Raw genomic sequence first — 20,423 nt, 5'->3', positions numbered from 1 at the left:
TTACATGGGTTGTATTTCCTTGGGAGTAGAAAATGAGGGAGGATTTACTTGGCACTCGGATTTCGACAAATTGAATCCAAGAGAGAAGACATAGAAAAAGCAACTAGTATATGGAAAGAAGTTAAAACCAAGAATAAGGATCGATTTGATAAAATAAAAAGAATATGGCCAAGAAAGGTGCAAGAGGGAAACTAGGCATTAGTATATGACAATAGCGGTGGTTAATCAACACAATACTAATCGCAAGTTCGCCAAAAGATGATTTGGACCTTATGAAGTTAGGAAAATAGCAAATAATGCTACATATTTCCTCATTGAACTAGACGAGACAGAAATTGGTACCTCAATAGTAGAAAAAAGGATTAAATTTTTTTAAAAGAGAGTCACTAGAGCCCGAATTTTATGAACAAGGAGAACTAAAAGAATAAGAAGAAGTTTTGAATGAACTCCACACAACCAATGTGCAAGTTCAGAGGGGTGGGTGTCGTGAAGCAATTACTTCACAATATAAAAACAAGTTCAAATATCATCAACTAACATTGGTGAATCTCAAAACCATAACCTTATATATCAAGTACAAAGTACAAACCATTAAGATAAGCCGATTTATATAATTTTATCATACTTATGGCTTATGATTATTTTCATCCATAGGAACTCAGATCAACAAAACGACTATCATGCATTACATGTAATTACATGCTTGTAACAATGGATATAAGCTTTCATCATTGTGATAGCAACTACTTTTCTTGGTTGAAACACAATGCATGTAAGGGATTCTTTGTTTTGCAAAGGTTGATTTTATGGAAGAGATAAATTTAATGCCCCACAATATTGACTGTCCAATTTATCTTAGATTCCTATGCCACTAGCCTACATGATGATGCTCCAATGTGCAGTCCAACAAAACATTTCAACAAAGAAGAAAATAAAACACACTCAATTTTGCACTATGATTGATAGACGATCCTTCGAAAATTTGTCACAACTCTGACATAACTGCAATCCCATACATATACATCACATGCAATTCATACATAGACCAAGAATCTACATGTAACATGTGTTTTGAGATCTATTATTTCTTTACACACACACACACACATTGTCGTCGTCTACATATAGGCTTCTATGTATATCACAACTGTGTTCACCTCCCTTGGAATGGTGGCATGATAGATATCTCACAAATACATAATCTGCATTTATATATACACATATTGTGCGTTCCTGGGTTTGTGTTCCCATTAAAAATACCTTGAATCAGTGATTCTTTCATTTACATTTCTCTGATTCGCAAGTTCGAATATTCGAACAATGTAGGGGCTCCTTTTGTCCCAAACACTACTTCCAAATACATTGAAATGCCATGTGTTATCCCCGCAGATTCTTGCGTCTGCACACCACAATCCATATTCACACCAGGATTTTGTGAATAGATAATTATCACTCACAATTCATTTGTTCAGAATACACATCAAAGAAAAGGAAAATAGAAATACCTGAAGATCCATCTTTGTGCAAAAGGAGTTCCCAGTTTCAGTCTTCTCCATGTTATGTTCATGTCAATATCAATATTGTAGAGCCATTTTGTTTCAGGAGCAAACTCGGAATCTCAATATTGTAAAGTCAGTATTTGTAACTCAAAAACCAATGCAATCAAAGATTTCTCATTCTTCGAGTGCATCCTCTATGACACAAATCAAGAAAACATAGAAGACCTACCCAAAAGTCCACCTCTGACATACCATCTAAATAGAGTTAAGCTTAACCTAAGTATTACTAGAGTACCAAGGTAGCCATCAAACTAACTATTTCTCTTTTCTTGAGAACATTCCTCATGAATCACAATACAAATCAAGGGAACGAACTAGAATTACTTGAAGATTCGCCTTGACATGTGATCAAAGTGTGGTTAAGCCTAACCAGAGTACCCATTTCTCTTCTTCTTTTTGAGCATTTGTCATGAATCATAACCAGAATTTCCAGAGGATTCAACTCCAATGCGTGATCTAAGCAAAGTTAACCCGATCAGCGTAGCCACTGAAGCAACTATACCCGCGATTTCTCCTCCTTTGAGAGCATTTCTTATAGTAGTGAATGAGATCTCTCGAGCCAATTTCTTACCATTTTCGATAATCGCTTGGCCTCGATGAAGCTTCCTATCGAATATGAAATCGAAAATGAGAGCCGTGGTCCATGTTATGATCATTTGAGGTACAAGGAGGATCAAAAGACCGACTGCCGAGATCACACCGATGTCCGATCCGACAACTATGGATAGATCTAGTGGAGATAGACATTTGGTGTACACAGTGATCTTCCATAAGATGATCATTCGGATTGTGAATCCTAGAGTGATGAGAAGGGCTCCGATTCCTAGCGAAAATGTGTAGATCCATAGAAGCTTAGCTATGCCTACTATAAGGGCTGAGTCGGAGTAGAACCCAACTCTTTGTCGTTCTTCATCTTCTTCTCCTTCTCTTTGAATTTGCTTGGTAATATCTTCCGATGCCATAGAGGGTTTTCCTCAGGGTTCTTTTTTTTCTTAGAGCTTTTGCAGAGAAATGGATTGTTTCGTGAAAGGAAAAAAATATTTTTCCTATACGACGAGAAATGAAAGGAAGGGCAAAGTCTGGTCCGAATTAAGAAGGCAAAAGAGATGAAGGGTAACAGACAACAAAGAAAAAGGAAAGTTTTTTGAAGCAAAAGCAATAATAAGTTGAGTCAAGAAGGACCACTAAAACAAAACTGAGTCAAAAAAGAATTAACTTACTTTAGAAGAAGAAGAAGAAGAAAGTGGAGAGTCAAAAGGCCTACAAAACTGCAAGAACAAACGGCTGGTTGGTCGAACCTTGTCGGACTATCTCAAAGATCACTTGACCCACCACACCTTTGCTTGCTCCCCCGGATTTCGACTCCTCGTGAAGATCGGCATCATTGCTACTGTAACCGCTTGCTACTAAACTACAGGAACAAACAGTCGGTCAGTTGGGCCTTGTCCGACTGTGTCAGAGATCACTTGACCCATCACATCTTTGCTTGCTCCCTCGTATTTCAACTCCTCATGAAGATCAGCCTCGTTGGTATTGTAAAACCTCTTGTGCCAAAGACAACATAAAGAAAGGCAAGAATGCCTACATGGTACTCAAGTCCCTTACCATCCTTTCACCAAACCTCATGTTGTGTCGTTGTGCTAGCCAGCTACGAATAGTTATTGACAGGTGTCAAGAATAGATGAAAATTCCCACACAAAAAAATATGCATAGTTGATTCCGAAATGTTTTTTTGGTTTTTGTTTGATAGTTTGAAACAACAATTTCGTGCAATCAAAATCTATTCTAAGTATAGGTCCAAAGCTTACCAATATTAAAGACAGACACACACAATTGCATGCATTTAACGTAAGAAATCTTTTTCTCCTTTCTATGTCCATCAATATTTGGCTCCATTAGAGGATTTTAATGGTAATGAAGAGAATTAAAAGTTACCCAAAAGACAACAAATGAAGGTTAAAAAACATTTCAACTTAAGGAATTTTGAAATGAAGCACATTCGCTCAATTTGAAAGTCACCTTGATGAAAGAATCTATGAATGGAGAGCCACTCACTCATGTTCTAATATATTACATGATGGTGTGTGCTTATATATGGAGAGAATAAAAACTTGGATAATATTACTTGTCATTGAATTTACAAGTTTCTTCTAATCATCGCATAACTTTTGATACAAGTTTGAAATCACCACTATAATACTTATACTTGTAAGGTATGCACTTGTGCTTGTTGAGGTTGATCAAATAAAATTTGAAAGTTAAAACATTCCTGCCATAAATTTGTATGATTTGTACACAATTAAGTTACAAATGAAGAGCATCAAGATATTTGATGCATGTGGTGCATATCATCATGGTGATAGAAGCCATCATTATGCCAAATGTCATTATTCAACGGGTCGTGAAGAATCGAGGTCATTTGACCATAATCTACATATGTATTCTCTATCTTCAAGCAATTGTGACTCATATTGAAGGATTGTGGTCTTGTAGATTGATCTTGAGATTCATTGATTTGCATTAGATACAATGGTTCATGATACATATGGGGAAGTTGGTAATCACAACTGACGTCAGAAAATGTAGTTGTAGTTGAGACTAACGATGCACTATCGACATTGTTGAAAGTGTGGGAAGATTCAGGGGATGTATGGTTAAACCCACAAAGTGGTGTTCCCTCCTCATCTATGTATCTAGAACCTGATGAAAGTTTTGATGTTGTCTTGAATGGACTAATGGACGATGCCTTATTATTCCTCTCCTCTTCAAAATTCGCCTTCACGTGATTGATCTCCTCTTGCTCTTCTATTATCTTGTGTACATACCTTCCTTGAGCATCTATTCTTAATTGTAATTGCCTTTGTACCTGTGGAACAAAACTCTTATTGTGAAAGTTGGTTGTAGAATCATCATCTTTTATTAGTATTATTAATATGATAACCATGTACTATGTATGTGCTTGGTTTGTGTTCGAGGTTAGGATCTTTCAAAATAAGGTGATTGGCTTAAATAATTTTGCTTCAACAAATTTAACAAATAAACATAGCAATTGACCACCCAATGTAATACTCCATGATATGATAGCTAGCTTTGCATTAATATCTTTAAATTTACCCAAGTTTAGTGTCAATATCCTAGTAGTTTGTCCATATTGTTGCTTGCACACGTTCATCCACATGCAAACATGACTATATGTAACTCTAACGTTGACATCACACAATCAAGGTTACATGTGCACATAACAATGCATACTATCAACCATGCACAATTTATATTTATGCAACCATGTATTCCCTACATCACATATTTAGGGTAAACATGATATAAAAGTCATAAAAATCGCTATAATATTGACTAATTACCATTCCATCGAGGAAATGTTATGTTACATGTATATATGAAATTATGCATGCATGTTATAACTTAGCCTTATTGCATTGAGGTTAATACACACACCTCAAGTTGATCTTGCAATCTTCTTTGTACTTCCATATGCACTCGGAGAGTTTCATTTAAGTGCATATTATCCCTGCAAAATTTAATACGTAGATGAATATTCATTCATGTTCACATGCACACACACACATGCATACATTTGTACATACATAAATACATACGTACGTACATACATACATACATATACATCAAAAGTAACTCACAAAGTTTCATCATTGGTTTTCGTAACAATTTCCAAGCCCTTTTTTTTATCAAATTTGCTCGCTATCATTCCAACCAATAAGATAATGAGTGAATGAATCTTGTCACCAATATCATAATATTAATTTCAATGTGAAACATGGTAATTTGGATGCACATACCATCTTGAAAGTTTGGATTATGCATATAATTTGCAAGTCGGAATTTCTAAGAAAAGCATGAGTAATGAGGATAAGCAATTAGACGTATCAAATTTAAGAAAGATTCCGAACATCATGATAAAAACAAACCTGCAAATGACTCTTCACATGGTAGATCGTCAAGCCTTGTATTGCCATTACTTTGAGTATGCCTTTTGGTGTAGCTCCTACCCAAATATTAATTAGTGAATAGAGACCTAGTATGATATAAACCTACACAACATGTAGAAAAGAAACACACATGTATCCATGTAATACAAACTACACGAAATTTCTTTTGCCTTTACCGACCATTTTATATGGATGACGTGACCATACTATTGCTAGTTAGGTAAATCTACGAGCCGGATCATTTTGCACGCTTCTTGACCTAGTAGTAAGATATTAACACCAATGCAACAAGGATAAGCCTAGTCATAACAATTAAACTCTATCTAACAACTCTTGAATATCCTTCATGAAGCACCTAGAAGGTCTCTAATTGTCTAATTGGTCAGGGTTTGCACACGTTGATTGATACATGCATGGTATAGCCTTTTTAATACCAACACAAAGCAAATTCTTTACTTTGGCTTCACCGTCAATTATGTACATTTAATTGATCAATCTAACTAATTCCTCAAGCAAAACAAATTTAACAAGTTAAAGAGCATGGTAGCACTTGATTGTTAATATCTCAAGGTGTGACTCTAATGAGTTGCACATTGTATTATTGATACATGATTGGTAATATGTCAAGGTCTCGATGGTATACCAAAAGACCTAGTTAAAAAAGGAACAAATTCTTAAGACACCTCCCTCATAAGAATGACGTTAATTAGAGCAACACCCTTAAAAAGGACAATTGACCTTATTATCTAAATAGACCTATCAAATACAATTTAATGGAAGTAAAGATGTTTAAATCTTGAGTAGAATAACCTGTATAGTGCTAAGGTGCAATGATGTAAGTTACGAATATTACGAATATCATGTATGTGTCAATCTACGGTTGTAACATGAATGGCTGAAGCCATCTCGTGTAAAATAATGCTCTAAATAATATGGCACCTTCAAAAATGACTCTTCACTACTCTCTTTAAACTATATGTGGGCTTTAAACTCTCTTTTTTGGAGTAGAATGGCATAAAAAACCCTTATAAGCGACACTTAAGTAAGGCTTGACATTTGAAGAGTCTTAAAAGGATACTCTTATCATGGAAACATATCTTTATGCCCTCATAAGTCATAACAAACAATAAAGGAGCTTGGAAATAAATCTCAATACACCTAATCTCCTCTTATATAAGAATCAAGAAAATAGGGTTAGGATTCTAAGTTCTAACATCCTCAAAAAAAAAACAAAAATAGTTTGACCCTATAAAATATATTTGTATAGACAATCACCTTTTTATAACTGACATAAACAATGATGTGACCTTGCAACCATTAGAAGTTGGCCCTACCAATATATTTGTATAGACTTATCACAAGCTCATATATATTATAGAGGCTTCCAAATTTTTTATAGGCAAATCCAATTCTTTTAAACTGCTACCACCTAAACCATTTTGGATTTTTTTGTCGGAATTATCTTGTGATGCTTAAGTCACATGGTACCTCAGGCTTTGTTTGTATTCAACACATCAACAAATGTTGACTCTTATAATAGGCATGAGACATTTCCATTTATGTAAACTCAACTCGATCAATGTTTTCAAAGTACATGAAGCATAAGCAAAGTGATTAGAAATTAGAACTATTTTTGTTCATCCTCAGATATCAAAACATAACCAGTTGAACCAACGTGAAACATTTCCTTACAATGTGTGGAGTTGATAAATGACTCTTGATGCCAAAGAGTTTTACTAATGAACATTGTGCACATCCATATTGACAGGAATTTGTGTAGGCATATGTAATAGTGAAAATGTAGTGATACCGAATGTCATATGTGATTGAGAGTGAAGTATCAAAATATAGTGATATGGAATTCACTAACTTGTTAAAAATGACGTGCATACACACTGATCTTGTTATTTTTAGAGGAAATCCAAATTCCTAAGGCATCATATTCACCATTAGTATTGGTCTTTTGGGACGCAACTTTGTAAATCTATATGATCTCGATGGAGATCCCAAAGTCACCTATCTTTGAGTCAATTGTAATAATTTATTCTTTGAGTAATTAATACAATGCTATGTAGGACAAAAGAGAATGAAATCTCCATAACCACAACACATGTTAATCTAAAACATGCACAATAGCTCTTGTTGTAGTTAATAATTTCTGTCTTTTTTCTTCTCTTTTTCCATAGAAACAAAAGATGAAATTAACTTCTCTCCTACATTGCAACCACACCATTGGTTAACTATGTAGCTTTAATCCATATTGTTTGTCTATTGTAAAGTTATATTACTAGTGAGCAACATCCTATGACAACCATGTAGTTGAAAACACTAGAAGGGAGATTGAAACTTCTCTCGTGGAACATTAGACTCCTTACATACTTACATAGATTGCCAAATAAAAACCCAAAAAGCAAGAACGAAGGTCAATAAGAGATCGATCATACATGGTTTTGTGATATGGGGATAGATTAGGCTCACACACAAATGACGACATAATCAAGGGCATTCATGGAACCTTGGTTCGCTTAGAGGCCAAGTTTCCTTTCAATGCATGAAATCATGCGGCTTCGATCGATAATATGGCACACGACTAATGGGCATTAGGCATTGGTATACTAATAATGGATGTTTATACGTCGAGATTTATTTTCCTGGCAAAGTTTTAGAGATCCGGATCAGGATGGACGACAGATCTCAAAGTGAACTAGAGCAAGCAGCCAATGTTTGATTGATCTTGTTAAAAAGCCATCATCATCATTATCATTATAATCACATCATAATCATCATAATCATCATAATCATGACCATGACCATGACCATCTCTCAAAATATGTGAAGCATGCATGGATTAAGTGTGAAAACAGAAACTTATATATATATATACATATATGTGTGTGTGTGTGTGTGTGTGTGTTCGTCTTACTGTCAGATCCTCCGAGCTGCCCAACTGCCTTCACAAAGCGTTCATGGAGCTCTGCTGTCCATCTCAGCCTCTGCCTCTGCCTTGATATTGTCGTCTCTTTCATCCTTCCTAAGTTACTTTCATTCTCTGATCTTTGATTACCTCTCTGCAAAATCACATATCACCTTTATTGCTCATCTTATGCTCTCTCTCTCTCTCTCTCTCTCTCTCCAATCCATGACTAAATCCAGTCATTACAAAATGACCCAATTCTTGACTCTTTCTTCATATTGTCTCCAAATCGATCAATGAGACAAAGCAAACAGAAAAAAAAAACGGAATTTCAATTCAATTAATGATTGCAAGGAGAAAGATTGGGTCATATGATAAAGAGCTCAAGAATTGATTCGACCTTTTTCCTCTGATTTTCTGGTAATTAACGCACAAGTAAAGTGGTTATGTTAAATTTGTTCAGATCAATGGAGGCTTCATAGAGAAGGGAAGAATATGTTTCCTTAAGGTAAGGTTGTGATTAGAGAAGTTATTATGCAATAATTTGGAATGCAATGCAATGGGTGTGTGTGTGTGTATGAGAGAGAGAGAGAGAGAGAGAGAGAGAGAGAGAGAGAGAGAGAGAAGAGATCTTTGTAATGAAAGGGTATAATAATGAGAGGAAGGAGGAAGGATCACTTCATGGAATTTTTGTTTGTCATGGGGAGAAATAAATTATAATTGTTTTTGAAGCAAAGGATCACCAATGAATACATAAAATAGTTCTTATACACCCTGACTCAAAAAAAGGATGGTGATGTGAAGGTGCAATGGAATGTATACAAATGAAAGTCAACAACCTAGAGAATGCCCAATATGTGAGTGCATGCATGTATGTATAAAATGTATATATACATGCATGTATGTATATGATGGAATACGAGTCTTTCTAGAGTGGATGGCCGGGACATGTATTCCGTTCATTGCATACTTCCTTCCACCTTCCGTTATGTATGTCACACTTGGGGACCACCCTCCGACCTGAATCAGCCCCACCATTTATTGACTAAATTGGGGGCACTATGAATGAATGCCAAGGCGCAGATTAATACCCCCATCCCTCCTAGTATGTATGGATAATAGTTATTTAGGAATTCTCTCGTAGAAGATCTACCCCATAAACCTAATAGTGTGGTTATTGTGAATAAATTGGCATGGAATGCCATGACCAAATCCATTGTAAAATGTTGCATGGGGTCTCATAGGTCATATTTGACCTCCGAAAACGATAATATAATCTATCTATCTATTTATCTCTCTCTCTCTCTCTAGGATCACATGTCAAATTCAAGACAATTTTTTAAAGTTCAAGACTCTCTCTCTCTCTCTCTCTTTCTCCTGTCTCTGTCTCTGCCTTTAATAATATTCGACCATGCTTTCAACACATCGTCGACCAAGCCCAATCCTTGCACGAATTTCTCTCACAGTCACAATGTGCACTCTCCATTGCAACATTCATGGGTAAAGTTCTTGAACATCGAGAGTCGCGACTACTCACTTTGACACGTATCACGTGAAATGTAATTTTTTTGGTCTCATAGGTTATATTTGACCTCGAAGATGATAATATAATCTACCCATCCATCCATCCATCTATCTCTCCCTCTCTCTCTTTTCTCATAAATAATGGCTTTCATTACAAAAGAAATAAACACCACCATGCCTAACTTACTGCAAAGTATAGAATGATTGAAGAGAAATGGACCACGAATGCACACGAAAGATAGACTGAAATGAAGATACGAAATAGAAAAACAACAAAACACACAGTACACAGTATTTTATGTGGAAACCCTAAACAAGGGGAAAACCACGGGCAATAGAGAATCACTACTATAACAGAGACATACAAGGATGAATGGGTTACAACACTCTCTTGGTAAAGAGTGTATCAGCCACGCATGGCTCTTGGCGTCTAGTCTCACACAACTATGACGCCGCTCACTCAATTGCTCTCACGTTTCTACATCTCAGTATGTTTGCCCTAGGTTTATTTATACTAATACACAATATGGGCTATTTACAAATATAGATGTTATTACTATTATCAATAATAATAGTACTCTGTTAATCAGTCAACTAATCAATTCGACTAGCCGACTCCTATATCGACTATCTGATTGGCTTGACTAGTCAGTCTTGTCTTCAACATGCATTATCTATTTCCTTGTTTTGTCGACTCTCCATGTCGACTCTTTCTTCATCATCGACTCTCTGCTCCTCCTTGGCCCGATTAGTCGGTTATTCCTTGTCTTCGATTGTCGGTCCCCTCCTTGGCCTCACAAGTCGGCTCCTCTCATTGGAGGGACATATTTCTAACATACTCCCCCTTTCACTCCTAGTATGGGGAGGAGTTGATCATTTCGGTCTTTTGTCGACAGGCCTTGAGTCTGTCCATAGGTAGGTTCTTCGTGAGTATGTCAAATCCATTATTGTTAGTATGGATCTTCACAATGGTAAACTCTCCTTCATCCACTTTATCTCACAACTAGTGATATCTCCTCTATATGTGTTTGGTTCAAGAGTGATACACAATGTTCTTGGCTAGGTGTATGGCACTCTGACACAATGAAGTAAGAATTCTCTTTGCTTTATTCCCAACTCACTGAGAAAATTTCTCATCCATATAAGCTCCTTGCCGGCTTCTACCGCGGCCATATACTCTATGGTCGAAAAGGCCACATACTTCTGCAATCTTGACTGCCACGACACTGCTCCCCCTGCATAGGTCATCACATAACCAGATGTGGATCAGCTTGAGTCTACATCCCCTGATATGTCTGAGTTGGTAAACCCTTCGATCATAGGTTTTCTGACACCATACCTGAGGCACAACCCCGAGGTGCCTTTCAAGTACATGAGTATCCACTTGATTGCTGCCTAGTGTTCTTTTCCTGGATTACTCATGTATCGGCTTACTACTCTTACAACAAATGCTATGTCTGGACTCGTCCAAACCATAACATACATTAAACTGCCGACGACCGAGGCATATGGTACTTTCCTCATCTCGGCCTTTTCCTTCTCCCCTTTGGGGCATTTCTTGGCATTCAACTTGTAGTTTGTCAGCAACACAAAACCGACTGACTTTGCTTCTGACATGTTGAATCTTTCCAAGATCTTTGAATAGAAAAATGAGAAGGCACATACATGAGGGAGAAAATACATGGATCACTCATATTTACATGAGGAGAAAGTTCCTCTTTATAAAGGCCAAGATCTGGCCGTTGGGCTAACTAGCTGTTGGAGCTAACTAACAATTATAACTTTTAATCATGCTCCCCATCAAGATGGGCGAAAAAATATTCACTAAGCCCATCTTGTCACACAATCTAGTAAGACTTACTGGCCCAAGTCCCGTTGTAAGACAATCTGCTACTTGATGTCCAATAAAAACATGACGCAATTTTAATATTCCATTATCAAGCTTCTCCTTGATAAAGAATGTGTTGATTTTGATGTGCTTGGTCCTATCATGTTGTACCGGATTGTTGGCAATACTGATTGTTGACTTATTGTCACACCACAACATCATCTGATTTTCTTGATTCACCTTTGGTTTTACTAGGAGAGTTCTTAGCCATAACATCTTCGCAACTCCTACAACAATAGCTCTATACTGTGCTTCGACTGTTGACCTTGCTATTACTGACTGTTTCTTACTCTTCCAGAGACCAGATTACCCCCAACAAACATGTAGTATCCTGATGTGGATTTCCTATCATCAACACAATTGGCCCAATCAAAATCATAATAGCCCTCAATGTTAAAATGACCATGTTTTCTAAATATCAATCCCTTCCCCGGGGCACCTTTGAGATATCTCAGAATATGGTATACTATATCCATATGATCTTTCATCGGATCATGCATGTAATTTGCGACTTACCACACTTACTGCAAATGAAATATCTGGACAGGTGTGAGTCAAATAAATCAGCCAACCTACCCATCTTTGATACCTTTCACTATCAACTTTCTCTCCTCAAGTTTAGTTAGCTTGATCTTTTGGTTGATTGGAGAAGCTACGAGCCTACAACCCAACATTCCAGTTTCTGTGAGAAGATCTAATACATATTTTCGTTGAGATAGAACAACTCCTTCTGCTCCACGAGCTACCTCAATTCCAAGAAAGTATCGTAGCAATCCTAAATCTTTTACCTCAAACTCTTTACCCAATTGCACCTTCAGTTGGGCAATTTCTCCTTCATTGTTACCCATGATAATTATATCATCCACATACATAGCAAGTAATGTAGTATGCTCCTTGTGTTGTCGAAAAAACATTGTATGGTATGCATTCGTTTGTTGGTATCCTATACCCACCATAGCCCTTCTTTGAAGGAGCTAAATCAAATATCTGTGAGAAAGATATGCAGAAATACACAACTCGGAATAGAAACAACAAAAAATGAACAAGATACACAATTTTACGTGGAAACCCTAAATGGGGAAAACCACAAGAATAGAGATCCACTATTCAGAAAACGGTTACAACACTTCTCTGAATCTCAGCGGATAGCCACTTAGGGTTCTTGGCAAGTTCGTTGAACTCCGTCGCCACTTTCTCTCATGCACTCTCACTAAACTTACACTACAACACTTCACTAAGTTCTACACTTTCTATTCTACATCATGTGTTTGTCCTAAGTGTATTTATACTTATACACTTTATGGGCTATTTACAAATATGTATGTTATTACTGTTATATAATAAAAACAATCGCTAATTAGCTAACTGGTTGACTAGTTGATTCGACTAGCCGATTCCAGTGTTGACTGTCCAGTCGGCCCGACTAGTCGACCTTGTCATCGACCATCTGGTCGGCCCGATGAGTCGTTTGTGTCTTCGACTTGGATCACATATATATTGTTGAATCTCCATGTCGACTCCTCCTTGTCATCAACTATCCTCTCTCAACCCGATTGTTGGCCGGAGTCTGATCCGGAGGAATATATGTGAAAAGGGACGAGTCGGATATGATAATTAGATTAACTAGTAATTAGGAATATTATAGGAATGGACGGATCCGGAATAGTTGTACCGATCTGGTAGTTGGTAAGGCAACATTTTGTATTTCTAACCGGATGTCTATAAAAGGATTCGGGAATCGATGTAATGAATAGCCAAAGAAATACAAGTTCGAGTTTTGATTTAAGATTATTGTGTCCCTTGTCTATTTGTCGTGATGTGCTTTCATTCTCTATCTTACGTGTGTTTTAATAAAATAGTTGCTTATTACGAATCTGGAATGTATCCGGAATCAGTCCGATTACAATCAGATTTGTGTCGGATAACATCATTCCCTTAACCACCGTTTGGTGAAGTGTTCCGGAAGGACACCATGTGTTTGTGGCTAGTCCAGCCTAGGATAAACACCGATCAGTCGGCTACCCCTTGTCTTCGACTATCGGTTCGAACAATCGGCTCCTCCTTGTCTTCAACTGTTGGTTCGAACAGTCGGCTCTCAACCCGACTAGTTGGCTACTCCTGGTCTTCGACTGTCGGCTCTTACTCAACCGAACAGTTAGCTCCTCCCATAGGATGGACATATTCCTAACATTCTTAACTTGTCGAACTAGGCTCGAGGAGATTGCTTTTAATTAGTCCATAAAGTGACTTCCTTAGTCTACAAACGTTACCTACAATTTGAATTGTACCAAAACCTGAGGGGATATCCATGTACACTTCCTCCATCAACTCTCCATGAAGGAATGCATTTTTTACATCTAACTGATGTAATTTCGAATCCTTATTCACTGCTAAGGAAATAAGCATTCTAACAGTGCTCATCTTCGCTATAGTTGCAAAAGTCTCATTGTAATCAACACCATATGTCAGACTATATCCCTTACCCACCAATTGTGCTTTATCGATCTATTTTTCCCTTTGGGGTCTGTTTTATTGTAAGCACCCATTTGCACCCAACCGCCTTCTTTCCTGGTGGTAGTGACACAATCTCCCAAGTTTTGTTCTTCCCAAGAGCTCCGAGTTATTCTTGCATGGTGTCACATTCTAGACCCGAACCTTTGACTTTTAACACACATAGTACGTTGTGTTGTGTTAACCATATGAAAACTTTTGTGAACTATCCAAATTCGATTGTGAACTTGTATATATTGTAGAGTCTAATGTATAGTACATTCAAGAATATTCTAGTCGTTAATATATTCTAGAATTATTCTGTGGTATATTGTAAATGGGTATATTCTCGAGTATATTCTCGAGATATTCAATCTTGGAAATTGTATAAATACTTGTAATATCCTTGGACCCTTTGAAGGGATTCAACACTAGTCATTGACACATCAATCTAGTATTCTCGTTTCGCCCGGTATTGTCTCATTTATCTTTATCTTTGTCTCGTTTCTAGCCTTGTCACTTCTATCTCTTTGTCCTCATGCTCTCATGTCGCTCACAACATCTAGAGTTCCTAGCCTCGTCACATCTAGCTCCAAGTTCATCCATCGCTCGTAGCCCCATCATCTGTGCTCCATCCTAGTCTGCGCTTGGTGTGTCTGTGACAATTTGAATCCCTTCTATTGAGAGACAAGCTCAACATCGGCCGGATCGGCTGAAGAAGCCGAGGACCGGATCGGTTGGGACCGATCGGTTAGGCCGAGTGCGTAAACCGGGAGGTCGTTAGGAAAGATATTCCGTGAGGAATATATTTGGGAGTTAGTGTAGGAGGTCTTGATGAGCATTGAAGTACTGTAAGTACTTCGGTTAGTCCTTCTAGGACTTGTATAAAAGTGTTCACTGAGCACGTCTTATGTGCAGACTGAGTATTATTGTTGAATATAGTTTTTTGTGTCTTCTCTCTCACTCTCTCTGTCTCTCCCGCGTATACCGTGTAGGCTGAAGCTCTCCATTAAACCTGAGTTTCCTTCCTTCTGTTCGGTCTTCATACTTGCTTCCGCACGTTGCTTTTTACATGGTATCAGAGCACGAGGGTTGAGAACCTCTCTGCAGCCGACACAGCTTGACGTAGAAGAACAAGAAGAACGATGGATAGAGGCATGGCCAGCTCGCTTCCAACAGAGAAGCTCGACAGAACCAACTACGCGTCTTGGTCCTACAAGATGCACCAGTACCTGCTCGGGCACGGCTACTGGAGTTATGTCGAAGGAGCTAATGACGCGGCACCCGAATCGACACACAGAGACTTCCCGTCGTGGGAGCAATCAGCGAGCAGGGTATTGTATTGCTTCGCGTCGTGTGTGGGCGAACAGCTATTGAGCTATGTTCGGGATGCAAAGACGCCGAAGGGTGCGTGGGAAAATCTGAAGAAGATTTTCGCCGCGAGCACCATAGCTAGGAAGCTTCAGCTCTGACAGGAGTTGAGCAACCTACGACAACGCGACTTGTCGGTGGCGGACTATACCTCGAAGATCAAGGATATTTGCGACTCCCTCGCCTCCATAGAGGTGAACATCGAGGAGAACGAGATGGTCCAGATCTGTCTCGGAGGTTTGGCGTCGAAGTTCGGAGCGTTCCGATCGGCTGTGTGTACCCGAGAGAATACGCCGTCCTTTTTCGACTTACAGTCGATGCTCCTGGTAGAGGAGAAAGGCCCCGTGGTCGTGGCGGACGAGGCGAGTCGGTACGCAATGGAAGCGGCCGACGAGATCAAGGAAGATGGCACCGAAGTGATGCCGACAGCAACTCCGGACCCTCCGGAAACAGGGGGAGTCGAAGCGATGAGAACTGGCAAGGGAAGGCCATCGCCAAGTGCTGGTACTGTGGCAAGAAAGGCCACAGGGAAAGTGAGTACTGAGAGAACCGGTTCCGGAAACAGCTCCGGACATACTGACAAGGGAAATTGGCAGCGATCACACTACGCCCAAGACTCTGGGAGAGTTGGAGAAGGGTCTGTCTTCGTGACGAGACACGAAGCAAACTCAATGAAATAGAGCACCCCGAGATCGGACGAGGTGTGGTACGTAGACTCCGGTGCGTCAAACCACATGACGAGCCATAAGGAGTGGTTCTCGTACCTTGAAAAACCGATACAACCTGGAGTAGACGCAACTGGAGACGACACTCCGCATCCGATCGCAAATGTCGGAGAAGTTCCCCTTAGCCATGTCGGGCAGAAAGGGAAACTCATGAACGTGCTGCACGTTCCGACAATCACGAAGAACTTGGTCTCGGTCGGACAGATCGTCGACCAAGGGATGGAGGTTCGGTTTACACACCTCGGGTGCTTCATTGAGGAAGAAGGCCATGTGATTGCGCAAGGGCGCAGAGACGGGAGGATGTTCATCCTCGACTCCACTGACGGCGGCACCGCAATGTTCGCGAAGGGACAAAAGACCGAGTCGGACATCGACTTGTGGCACAAGCGGATAGGCCACGTCAACCACCAACGGCTTCAAGATCTGCAATCGAAATAGGTAGTGTTCGGATTGCCCAAGTTTGTGAAGCTTGCCAGCTCAGGAAGCAACACCGACTTCCTTTCCCCAACGAGCGGAACCGGAGCTAGAATAAGCTCGACCTTATACACTCTGATGTATGGGGACCGACACAAAACGTTAGTCTTGGCGGGAGCCGATATTTCGTCTCCTTCATTGACGACCACATGCGGCACACGTGGATCTACCTCATTGAGAGGAAGAGCAAAGTCTTCGACTATTTCTGGGACCTCAAAGGGTTCGTGGAAGCCGAAACAGGACGAAAGATCAAGTGCTTGCGGTCGGATGGCGGGAAAGAGTACTTTTCCGGTCAATTTAACGGTTACCTACAACAACTGGGAATTCGCCGCGAATTTAGTTGTAGACACACGCTAGAACAGAACGGCGTGGCCGAGAGAAAGAATCGGTCAGTTGTGGAAGCGGCACGGGCAATGCTGGAGGAGAAGAGCTTGCCCAAGTTCTACTGGGCCGAGGCGGTAAGGACTGCGGTATACATCCGGAACTGGATTGGAGACAAAGTGTCGGCGCACGAGCTATATTTCGGAACGAAGCCGAACTTGCGACACTTGAGGGTGTTCGGTAGCATTGCGTATGTGCATATACCGAAGGAGAAAAGGAGGAAGCTGGACGCAAAGGCTAAGAAATGCATCTTGGTCTGTTACTCGGACGAGCAGAAGGGTTATAAGTGTTATAACCCTCGCACCAAACAAGCGCGTGTCAGCCGCGACGTTGTGTTTGACGAGTCCGCGTCCTAGTACCTGCCCCCGACTACGAACCTCGACTCCAATACGAGCTCTGACGATGAGGTCAGCGAGGCCGAGATGCCTCCGGATGAGCCCGAAATCGAGACCCGCAAAGAGAGTCCGATTTCACTCCGGTTAAGTGGACCGATTGGACGACTGAATCGGTACGACCAGTCCGAAGAAAAGCCGGCGAGTAGTGGAGACTCGGCCGTGCATTCCCCGCGCAGGAAGCCGAGGAGACGGCTTATGCGCAAAGAGAAAGGGAAGAAGAAGGTGTCGGATTCCGGCATGGAAAGGAACGAGTCAGACCGACGCGAGTCTGACTCCGAGGGAACTGGTGACGGGTCTTTAAAGATGAAGACCGCGTCGACCGAGAAGGCCTCGACATCGGCTGATGTGAGATTACGCCGATTTACCCGCCAGAAGAATCCTGTTTTGCGGTTCGGATACAACGAGTACATGGCGCATCATTATGCGTACATGACCCGTGTAGCGGAAGTGCGTGAGCCGGAGAGCTACGCAGAAGCGGCTAAAGACGCGAATTGGCGCGCCGTGATGGAGGAAGAGATGCACGCATTGGCGGAGAATGAGACCTGGGACCTGGTTGACGCACCGAAGGGTGTGAAGCTGATCGGGTGTAGATGGGTGTACAAAGTCAAGTACAACACCGATGGCTCGGTCAACCGGTACAAGGCTCGGCTAGTGGCAAAGGGCTACGCATAGAAACACGACATCGACTACGATGAGACGTTTGCGGCGGTCGTGAAAATGACGACCGTCCGTGTTTTGCTCGCAGTAGCCGCGGCCAAGGGGTGGCACCTACATCAGATGGATGTAAAGAATGCGTTCCTGCAAGGTGACCTTGAGGAACAGGTGTACATGGTACAACCCCCCGGATTTCACTCTGGAACGAACTCCTCGGCAATATGCCGACTGAAGAAGTCCCTTTACGGACTGAAGCAAGCCCCGCATGCTTGGAACGCGAAGATCACGCAACAACTGCGTCAGTTGGGCTTCGTTACGTCAAAATCGGACTCTTCCCTATTCATCCGGAAAGGTCGACTTAGACCGGTTAGTATTTTATTGTATGTTGATGACTTGGTCATCACCGGCGCCGACCTAGGTGAAATCGACCGCGTGAAGCTCCAGCTTGCGGCATCGTTCGACATGAAGGATCTGGGGGACCTTCATTACTTCCTCAGGATCGAAGTGATCCGTACCCCCGAAGGCATATTGATCAGCCAATGTCATTATGTGCTAAGTATGCTCTTCAAATTCGGGATGGCCGACTGTAAGTCCGTCTCGACTCCTCTGGACAGAACCGTCAAGCTTCGTCCCGATACGGGAAAGGTATGCGACCCGACGAGGTTCCTAACAAATTGTCGGAAGCCTCATATACTTGACCATCACCCGACCCGACCTCAGTTATCCGGTCGGAGTGATCAGTCAGTTCATGGCGCGACCTACCGAGGAGCACCTTCAGTGTGCGCAACGCGTACTGCGGTACGTAAGCGGCACTAAGGACCGCGGACTGCTATATCGGATCGGTGCAGCCGCGCAGTTAGTCAGCTACACCGATGCTGATTGGGCTGGCAACGCCGCCGATCGCCGATCCACGTCTGGATACGCGTTCTCCCTCGGGAGTGCCGCGATCGCGTGGAGCAGTAAGAAGCAGCCGACAGTTGCACTGTCGAGCACCGAAGCTGAGTACCAAGGAGCGGCTGTTGCGACATGCGAAGCCATATGGTTGAAGCGGCTACTTAAGGCCCTGCAGGTGGAGGTGTGCGATCCGATGATGATCTACTGCGACAACCTCAACAGCATCCAGCTCGCGAAGAACCCCGTTTTCCACGCACGGACCAAGCACATTGAGGTGCACTACCATTTCGTCCGTGAGCGTGTCCTTTCCGGTGAAGTCGAACTTCAGTACGTTCCGACGGATCGGCAGGCTGCCGACATTTTCACCAAGCCTCTTGGTCTGGACAAGTTGCGGCAATTCTCAGGTGCGCTCGGATTGCATCACCTTGACGTGCCGAACTTGAGGGGGAGAACAGTCCAAGCAAGGCACCAGGAAAGGAGCAGACACCGCGACACCGAGTCGGTTGACAAGTTCGACATCGGATCGGCTGAAGAAGCCGAGGGCGGACCCGCGGAAAAGTTCGGAAGCAGACAGAAGGGGAGCAACCGAAGGAGAGAGCCGAAGCCAACCACGCATGGGGAAGATGACGCCATCGAAGGCGAGAAGACCGAAGACGAGTTGGAGACAACCAACTCGGACGAGAGCGAAAACCGATCGGAGGTAGCCGAGTCGGTTTGGATGTTTGATTCAGATACGTTGAATCAACTGAGGGCCAAGCGGAAGAAAAGGCAGCAGGAGAAGCGTCAACACTGCAACAACAGAAGAGCTGATAAGGGCCACGTGAGCAGACAAGCCGACCGGAAGGGTCGAAGCGCGCGGAGTCGAACAGGTCGAGGAGTGCGAGCGAGGCGTGAAGCCAGAAGGAACCGGAGCTGTGAGCCTGAGGATCCCGAAGAGCCTCGAGTTGAGCTTGAGGGGGAGTGTTGAGAGACAAGCTCAACATCGGCCGGATCGGCTGAAGAAGCCGAGGACCGGATCGGTTGGGACCGATCGGTTAGGCCGAGTGCGTAAACCGGAGGTCGTTAGGAAAGATATTCCGTGAGGAATATATTTGGGAGTTAGTGTAGGAGGTCTTGATGAGCATTGAAGTACTGTCAATACTTCGGTTAGTCCTTCTAGGACTTGTATAAAAGTGTTCATTGAGCA

At 41.6% G+C, this 20,423-nt stretch overlaps 1 protein-coding gene and 1 long non-coding RNA gene across 3 annotated transcripts; both read right to left on the bottom strand.

Moving 5' to 3' along the window:
* Positions 1-959: 959 nt before the first annotated feature.
* On the bottom strand, positions 960-1,968 carry LOC147865180 (uncharacterized). The gene is made up of 2 exons (XR_015529621.1): positions 1,506-1,968; positions 960-1,399 (listed from the first exon to the last, which is right to left on the bottom strand). It is a non-coding gene; the product is annotated as an uncharacterized LOC147865180 (long non-coding RNA).
* Positions 1,969-3,657: 1,689 nt separating this feature from the next.
* On the bottom strand, positions 3,658-8,623 carry LOC147865179 (uncharacterized). 2 transcript variants are annotated; one of them, XM_087317944.1, is made up of 6 exons: positions 8,451-8,623; positions 5,507-5,583; positions 5,378-5,423; positions 5,219-5,279; positions 5,016-5,088; positions 3,658-4,425 (listed from the first exon to the last, which is right to left on the bottom strand). In XM_087317944.1, exons 1-6 carry the CDS (start codon positions 8,551-8,553, stop codon positions 3,880-3,882), a joined length of 906 nt encoding a protein of 301 aa, XP_087174070.1. In that variant the 5' UTR covers positions 8,554-8,623; the 3' UTR covers positions 3,658-3,879. The 2 variants fall into 2 exon arrangements, with proteins under 2 accessions (XP_087174070.1, XP_087174071.1); XM_087317945.1 differs by having other exon boundaries at positions 5,507-5,629; positions 8,451-8,586.
* Between the last annotated feature and the right edge of the window lie 11,800 nt (positions 8,624-20,423).

The sequence above is a fragment of the Azolla caroliniana genome, unplaced genomic scaffold (assembly GCF_043228905.1).
Source record: "Azolla caroliniana isolate FFs.n. ecotype wild unplaced genomic scaffold, voAzoCaro1.0.p SCAF_4, whole genome shotgun sequence".
Classification (NCBI taxonomy): domain Eukaryota; kingdom Viridiplantae; phylum Streptophyta; class Polypodiopsida; order Salviniales; family Salviniaceae; genus Azolla; species Azolla caroliniana.
This window is presented reverse-complemented; position numbering and strand designations above follow the sequence as displayed.

Coding starts and splice junctions, on each gene's coding strand:
- LOC147865179 (XM_087317944.1), bottom strand. CDS start 8,553: ATGAAAGAGACGACAATATCAAGGCAGAGGCAGAGGCTGAGATGGACA. Junction 5,584..8,450: donor GCAGCTCGGAGGATCTGACA/GTAAGACGAACA, acceptor ATATTTGGGTAG/GAGCTACACCAAAAGGCATA. Junction 5,424..5,506: donor ATGTGAAGAGTCATTTGCAG/GTTTGTTTTTAT, acceptor TGCTTTTCTTAG/AAATTCCGACTTGCAAATTA.